An 8565-nucleotide genomic window follows, 5' to 3' on the forward strand; every position below is an offset into this window, starting at 1 on the left:
GGTAGGCATGTGACGCGTCGGCAAGTTCCTTAGCAAGTCACAAGTGGAGACTGGAGTCGCTGGAGATTTTTGCATGGTACTGTGACTTTAAATTTGAGTCGGAAAACCAATCAAGGGGAAACCAAAAAAGGGTCACTGGAGTAATTTTCCGTTGAGCATGGCAATTGAGACACTGTTCCGTTTTACCTTATCTGTCAAAAAGTGTTAAACCCAAAGTTAGTTTGGTCAAGGCCATCGAGACCAAATTGGGACATTAAATTGTCTCACGAGATTCAGACGACGAACAATGGCGCACTGGTTTCACCGTAATGTATTAAAAGCAACGTCGAATCAGAAGTTTGAGTTAAAAGTCTCCAATTCTACGGACGCCACTAGAAAGCTTTGCAGGTTAACATATTACTATCATATATTGAGCATTTCGCGATCACCACTTGACGATGATTTTTTTTGGACCGCCGGAGGCTGCAATATTCAATAATTCTCACGTGAACATATAATTTTGTTAAAAAACTCATATTTGTGTTATAATATCAGTTATTAATTATACTAGTACACACACCACGCGCGCGCGCGCGCGCGCGCGCGCACACACACACACACACACACACACACACACACACACACACACATATTTTCATGCTTTAGCATATCTAAATCTTCTTTTCTTTTTGAAAAAAAAAAATTCTTTTTTTTCTTTATATCAAGAAGTTTATGTTTTCAGTGACTTAAAGCTGTCAAGAGCTAGATTATTGGATCTAATCAGAAATGCAAATAATACTAGTGATACAATAGAACCTGCATTTCTTAGTTACCTGAGTTTGTTGTATGGATTTTTATGGGAAGTCGATCCATCCGAGGAAGAGGCTCAACATGTTGGCAGACCCAATCCTAGCAAGCTCAGAAATGTTCTCATGTTTAAGTGGACACATACGTTACTTGGTGGTGGCACATTGTAAATAATTAAAAAGATATTTAATAAAATAGTTCTAAGACCTATGAATGATTTCAAAATGACCTCTAATTACAAATTTTTTGTTAAAGCTCCAGCGCCGATTCTGTTTATGAAGCAGCTAATATGAGTGTCAATATAGGCCTATGGTTTATGAAACATGCAGCAATGATTGCTGCAAAAGATGAGTAAGTATAAATTAAACAAGATTTTAAAATAATCCTCAACGTGATTATTATATAAAAATATAGAAGAAATGTGATCTTTCTCTTCCTTTCTATTAATTATAATAGAATTCATTCATTTTCCTAATGTACATATTGTAATTATATCATAATATATATACAGGGTGTTAGTTAAGTATGTTCCCGAACTCAACAAAGCGATTCTTCAGTTTATTTCAAGTAAAAAAGTTCATATAAACATGTGTCCTAAACGGCTTAATTTCCGAAATAAATTTAAACGTATAGTAATAATCTGTTTATTTGAAAGAAATACAACTTGAACTAGTCAAAAACTAGTCAAAAACAGAAAAACAAAAACAGGCTTCAGTTCTTCTGATGAAATAAAACAATTAGATAAATTGTTGAAAATGTTCACCTTGCGCCATGATACATCCATCGAGCCTTCTTCTCAAAGATTAATATACACGCTCAAAGATACCAGGTATGTTACGTATTGCCTTGCATGAAGCAACTATTCGATTCCTCAAATCATTCTCATTCTCAATTGGGGTGGTATAAACCAATGATTTCAGATGCCCCCAAAGGAAATAATCCAAAGGATTTAAGTCTGGTGATCTAGGAGACCAAGGTTGAGTTCCTGCTGGACCTATCCTGTATTTCGGAAACTAAGTTGTTCAGGATACATGTTTATATGGACATTTTTACTTGAAATAAACCAAAGAATTGCTCTGTTGAGTTTGGGAACATACTTAACTAACACCCAAGTATGCTAAGACGAGCTGCTGGAATATTTACCTTTGTACAGACTGAATTTTTGCCGCAGTTGGATAGTCCACCACCTTTGGGAAGTGATTTAGATCCTCGTGTACTAAATGCATACGTTAATCAATGCACAGCAGAAGCACAAGAAGGTTGTGCTTTTGTGAGAATATAATTTTAATAAGTTTACTTGGATATATACTTACATTGACTCTTCATCATTTTATAGTGACAGTGGCTAGAGCAGTAGAGCTCAAACATAATTCTAGCTTGATATCAGCTTTAGCCAATGAGACCAGTAAATTGTTTCTGGATGCTGCCAATACTCTTCGTCCATTTAAGCCAGAAATAATCGCCCAATGGACGAAATATTTAGAGCTTAAATCAGCGTTTTATCAATCTTACGTAAGTTCACAAATTTATAAAAGTCGACAATCATTTAATTATAAATACAAGTGATAATATTTGTTGTACTCTTATTTATAGCTTATTTACGCTTTGTAAGCTTACTCATGCTCTAATTACTTTAGGCTTATAATTATTGCGGTGAAAACTTGTTGGCAATGGATAAGTGCGGCGAAGCGATACGAGCGATGCAGGAAAGCGATTCATGTTTAAAGAAGGCGAAAGCGCTCTGTCAAGAATACGGGAAAACAAACGGGCCTGCGCCTCGCGTTAAACCAGATCAGCACGCTGTGTTTAGACGGTTGGCGCCTATAGTGAAGCTTACTCTTGATAAATGTAATCGAGAAAATGGATTGATGTAATTATCTCATTTAGATTTATTATCAATTTATATATAATACAATACATTGTTTTAAGATGTAAGACGCTTAAACAACACATTAATCTGAATTTAAATATTAGATATCATCATACTGTACCGGGTGAAGTTCCAGTCTTGGATACTAAAGCTACTTACGGCTTAGTCAGCCCAATCGACTTTCAAATGCCATCACCAAATCCTATCTGGAATTTGGGTACATATAAAGTATTAGCCAGAGTAGCGGCAGCGAAAGCAGAGAAGGAGCAGAACTTGCCGCCAGTTAAAGAAGAGGCGATTCATCAAAGTAGCAAGGAGCCGAAAAACGCAAGCGGTTGCACGTTACAATAAGCCTCTCTATGTATAATGATATAGGCCGTTTGTAATGCTTTTTCTTTTTTTGTCACGGTGATATTAATTTTAATTGCGACAGACATGTGTGGGCGACGATTGAATTAAACATACGTGTGCGCATTGCATGCACACAAGTACAAATCCGGTTGTGTAAAACGTGAAGTATTAATTTGTTAGATAAAAAGAAGAATACAGGATAATTATCTGTTATCATAAATATTACAAACGTATTTCATTCAGTATTAAATATCGTATTATGCAACGGATAGATAAACGACTGCAAAAGAGATTAATCTAGCATATCAATGTACATCTACTTTGTTCTGCACATGTCTGAAACTTTTTAGCGGGCATCTTTTACATTTGTGTCAATGTGAAGTAACATATGTGACGCGAGATTCATATGTAATTTGCTTTTATCGTAGATGATCGATACTATGATTATCATTGTAGGTACAAGCAACTCCTTGCCGACAACAAGGAATTGTTAATGTCGCAGACATTATTTTAATCGCTACGTTTGATCTAGTCAATGCTTTAGTGGAACTAAATTTTTTTAAATTGATAATACGAGGGAGAACATTTTCGCAAATAATGTGCATGTAAAACACATTGCCAGTATGCATGTATTATAACAAAGAGGCGTATATAATCTTTTTCTACATATTTTTTATAAGCTATAGGTTTAAACGCAGAATTCAATTCAAATTTTAAAGATATATATATATATATATATATATAAAAAAGTGTCTCAAAAACATGTTAAGCTAATGCCAAGCATTAGTTATTGCTAAATTATAGCAATTATCTTTGTTAATAATTATTTTTTGTGATATGTAAAGCATTTATTATATACATAACCAGCGAGTGACCTAACAAAATTAAAAATTTACAGGTCATGGTACCTGATATTGGCTTTGAAAAATTACTTATATGTAGATAAGAAATTATGTTAGTTGTTAAATAATTTAAGAGAATAATTTTTGTGTGCAATATACCGAGATCAATGTAGCAATACTAGCAATATTCTACCTAATATAACATCGATAATAAAGAATATTAAATCACAGTCTATAAAGATCATATTTTATGTTCAGCCATTTTTTCGTATAACAATAATTATGCATGTGTATAAAACATAAACATGTAAATTTACTTATCCTCTATTTATACAACCCTTGAAAATTAAAACATATAAGTGCTACATCTTTAAATAAAACATTAACATTTTCACTATTGGCTGCGTTCAGCAGAAAAAGCAGCTTTGCAACTGTTGTAAAATTCTTGAATATGATTGGTTTATACATTTAAATCCAATGAGGAACTAAGAGCAAGACCAATCATATTGAAGAATTTTACGACAGTTGCAAAGCTGCTTTCTCTGCTGAACGCAGCCATTGATAACAATTTGAACTTAAAATGTCAGCAATGCTGATTTCAAAGTGCTTCGAATAGAGAGCTTCACAGGGAGAGAGTGGCAAATTGCATTATGTGACCCACCTCCTCTGATTGGGCATGGGCATCGAAGCTCTATAAGCATGGAAGAGATTAGAGAAAACTGGTCACGTGACCCCCATCCTGATTGGACGTGGGCATTCACATGATTCAATTTGCCACTCTCTTCCTGTGAGGCTCTCTAGTTTCGAAGAGCTGTCAAAGGTTTTAATTGGTTGGTGGATAAAGAATTTGTGGAGCTGCTCCAGGAATTTCTAGAGACTGTCTTTTCAACGACCAATCGGCGTCATGTCCGATGAAATCGGATTGGACAATGTTATCCAATTGGTTTTTCACAATTTTATTCGTGCCCGCACGTACCTAACCTGATCCTGGCCGATAATGGCATTCGATCGGATCGCGATACGGACGGGACGCGCGAATCGTTCGCTATTTCTGTTGCCCTGAAGTTGACGATGACGCGCGGCTACGTCTCGGTAATGAAATAGCGAACATCGTTGGTGAAGAGACACGTCGGTGGCAGTGAAACACTAATGCGAGAATGTCGGAACGACGTGATGATTAGATCCACCGAGATGGAGACGATGGAATAGACTTTGCGTATGCGTGAAACATAAATACATCCGTGACGAAGCAGCGTCTTGAGAACATCCAGGTCGGTGCTCGATCTCTTCCTCGGTTTGTGTCGAGTCGAGAGGTAAGAGACGGTCTGGCATCATCATTGGCACAATAATAGACCTCCCCTGAACAATTTTCAACATTAAATCATGTGTACTTATATTCACTTGCACATAATTACGTGCTCGACAAAACGGATCTATTCTCGCTCCGCGTCTTTCTTAATTATTAGATAGTATATAAATATCAAAATGTACAACTTAATAAAGCATAAGTTACATGTAAAATTAATCGTTTTATTTTATAGATTTATTAAAATTTATTAGAGACATCTTTCATTTCATAAAGTAAGTTTCAATTTGATTAATTGAGATATTCCTGCAGCAATCTAATTTTCATTAGCAAACATTCAGTATTTATATAGATATGAATAAATATCATTTTTCTTCATTCAATCTCGTATATGCATATAATTAATGCTGGACTATAAAGTCCTAAGCTCTTAACTTTTTAGTCTCAATTTTTTCTTAATACTTGGTTATTCTCATCTATTTTCTAAGCAGAACAGGAAATAAAAATGGAGGAAAAACATGGCAATAGAGATACGACAGAGGAAGAGGAGTTGGAAGACACTGAAAATATAATAATTAACGAAGTGGATGGTTTACCCAACTTACATCCAAACTATGAACAGTTAGAGTTGAAATTTAAGAGAGAAAAAGATGACACAAATATTAGATCGATCGATGAGTTAGTTCACGATGAAGATCTACCAACTTCTGTAATTGTAACGAACGTAGATCCTCGAGTTTTTAAAGATGACGATTTAAAGGTAATAAATAGTTTGTATGAGATATCCCAAAGAAGAAACTGTTATATTGTCTGATATTGTACCTTTACAGTCATCCATAGAAAATCTTTTCAAACAGTTTGGAGAAGACACTACATTTCAATACTTCAGATCCTTCAGAAGAATGAGGGTAAACTACAGTTCCCCCAGTGCAGCAGCAAATGCGAGGATACAGCTGCATCAGTCGCATTTTGGAGAAACTGATATTAATTGTTACTTTGCACAACCAGTAACACCTATAGGTACGTCATTATGGAATTTTAGAATTAAATATCACACTGATGAAATTAATAAGATGCAAAAAATTTACATATTAATGAAATATGAAATATAAATTGTAGATATGGAGGATCAACATCTTCAACCACCCGCGCTTACCAAACAATTTCTCATATCTCCTCCTGCTTCTCCACCGGTCGGTTGGGAGCCACGTGAAGAAGGAGAGCCGCTCGTTAATTACGATTTATTAACAGCTATAGCCAATTTATCAGCAGGTTATTGATTCTTATTATTTTAAACTTATACCAATTTCGTATTTTATATAAATAATTATCGATATTGCAGGCGACACACATGAGATACATCCAGGAGGCTCAGGGCAGCCAGGCATAGTCGTGCATGTTTGCGAAAACGCGAATCCGTCGAAAAATACGCCTCGTATTCAACACACGCGATGTCCGGAACATTAATTTCCTCCGTTTATTCGCATCTCGGATTTGTCACATGATACGTTTTTATGTCTTGTTAAAAAGCCAGATACGAGCTAGAAGACATATACACCTAACGAGCGATTTTAATTAGTATTATATTGGAGTTACAATTTAAAAATGCGTGGTTGGTATCCAGTTGACGAAAGTATGTTGTAAAAAAAAATTATAGCTCAATACGTACAGACAGCAACATGGTATCTGGTAGAGTCCAACCGAAACCACATTTTTCCCTCCGGCCAAAACCAAAAACGAAACCGAAACTTAGATGTCTTATTTAAAAAAAAGCAAAAGAGAGAAAGAAACTAATGGAGTCATTTTTTTCGACCGGAGTCGAAATTGATATTTTTGGATTAATTTTACAGAGGCCGTATAATTTTCAGAAATCATGACAAATGTATGTACTCTAGTTGTTTTTTAAACGTTCACTGGCGCGTTGCAACTTGTATAGTTCCGGTTTACCCACTGAAATTTTAGCGAGTTTTTGCAATAACATCCAGAACACTAAAGTCACGTTATCCTTTTCTTAATTAGTTGTTAAGAAGAAGACAACGTGACCTTAGCATTCACCATATCTGGATAAACAGTATTGCAAAAATTCCCTTTTCTCTTAATTTTGGCCAAAACCGAAATCAAACTGAAACCCTGATTTTTGAACGAAACCGAAACCAAAATTTCGGTCGGATTCTAGTGCCTGGTATCTAACTTCCCGCGAATAGCAGCGATATATGAATATTAACGATACTAACGATAAATATCCGTCAGATTATATATCGATCAAAATATAGAATTCATTTGTGTTTATCCACTGAGAATTCCTGAAGAGTATGCTTGCGCTCCATTTCTTAAAATCTACATGGTAAAGATTCGAGAAATTTCAAGGCCTATATTGTTTCATGTTTCACTCAGTGTCAATAATTGCATATCGTGAGAAATTACGTCCGATCTGATTAAGCTAACGATTAATGTGTCGACAAAAATCGTTGGAAATATATTGAGATTTTGCAATTCTACCTCTCATTGTCAGTGTTACTTGTATTCTTAAACAGCACGTAACAATCTTGTTGTAAATCCACAAATGATACTAATGTTAGAATAATCGATTGAATCAAAATGTTCGAATTTAACAGCTTAACTTCATTATTTAATTATTCTCATGTGTTTTTCTTTCCATTTCAAGAAAAGTCTTCAAGATTATATCTATTGAATTTTTTGTTTTGTGTTTTGTGTGCATGCGAAAAACAAATCTACGGAAATATATGGCATTAATATGTATGTGATGTGTGTGTATACGAATGTATTATTCTAAAAATATCGTGTGGTTCTTCGATCTGTGTTTCCGTAGAAAGCTAGCTCACATTAACTTAAACGTTACACATGCTATCCTAAAGCTATATCTCTATGGTCTCTTGTTAATGAAGTTTATGAAAACTTATTGTTATCACTTTGCTCTTTAAGAGGATTAAGTTAGTAAAAAAATAAGCTAGAGAGATAGCGAGACGTATGTGGTCATATCAGCGTTACTGATTTATGTCGAGGCAGTGTGATGATTGTGTATATGTATATATTGTTCTGTACGTGAAACGTATATAATTCCTGCAAGATCTGTGACCTAAAAATAATTGTTGAATATTTATAAATACTTTATAGCAGCACTTACTTTTGTATAGTATGGTTACTGTTTATATTCTTCTGGCGATGGAATGGCGTAAAACCGTTTCGTCATTTATGTAATTTCAAGCTTTCTTTATCTAACAATTCCGAAGATCCTAAACAGATAATACGAATAATTATTACACTAGAGAAATAATGTACAAATGATTTGTATCAAAGAAAAGAAAATATAAATATATAAATTATTTTACGTTAAAATTCTGTTATATATTATATATGTACACATACATATATATATATATATATACTTA

General features: G+C 34.5%; 2 protein-coding genes across 2 annotated transcripts; both read left to right on the forward strand.

Moving 5' to 3' along the window:
• The first annotated feature begins 15 nt into the window (after positions 1 to 15).
• Positions 16 to 3676, forward strand: LOC108763796 (BRO1 domain-containing protein BROX). Its single transcript, XM_018511674.1, is given in 7 exon segments — positions 16 to 387; positions 722 to 952; positions 1042 to 1141; positions 1871 to 2045; positions 2123 to 2298; positions 2424 to 2656; positions 2761 to 3676. Coding segments are annotated over 7 exon segments (1263 nt in total). The 5' UTR covers positions 16 to 286; the 3' UTR covers positions 3008 to 3676.
• Positions 3677 to 4845: 1169 nt separating this feature from the next.
• On the forward strand, positions 4846 to 8472 carry sra (RRM_RCAN_like domain containing protein Sra). Its single transcript, XM_018511673.1, has 5 exons — positions 4846 to 5162; positions 5647 to 5915; positions 5986 to 6175; positions 6275 to 6427; positions 6498 to 8472. Exons 2-5 carry the CDS (start codon positions 5661 to 5663, stop codon positions 6620 to 6622), a joined length of 723 nt encoding a protein of 240 aa, XP_018367175.1. The 5' UTR covers positions 4846 to 5162; positions 5647 to 5660; the 3' UTR covers positions 6623 to 8472.
• Positions 8473 to 8565: the final 93 nt, after the last annotated feature.

Source organism: Trachymyrmex cornetzi, unplaced genomic scaffold (assembly GCF_001594075.2).
Source record: "Trachymyrmex cornetzi isolate Tcor2-1 unplaced genomic scaffold, Tcor1.1 scaffold384, whole genome shotgun sequence".
In the NCBI taxonomy this organism is placed as follows: Eukaryota; Metazoa; Arthropoda; class Insecta; order Hymenoptera; family Formicidae; genus Trachymyrmex; species Trachymyrmex cornetzi.

Coding starts and splice junctions, on each gene's coding strand:
- sra (XM_018511673.1), top strand. CDS start 5,661: ATGGAGGAAAAACATGGCAATAGAGATACGACAGAGGAAGAGGAGTTG. Junction 5,916..5,985: donor TTAAAGATGACGATTTAAAG/GTAATAAATAGT, acceptor GTACCTTTACAG/TCATCCATAGAAAATCTTTT. Junction 6,428..6,497: donor TATAGCCAATTTATCAGCAG/GTTATTGATTCT, acceptor TCGATATTGCAG/GCGACACACATGAGATACAT.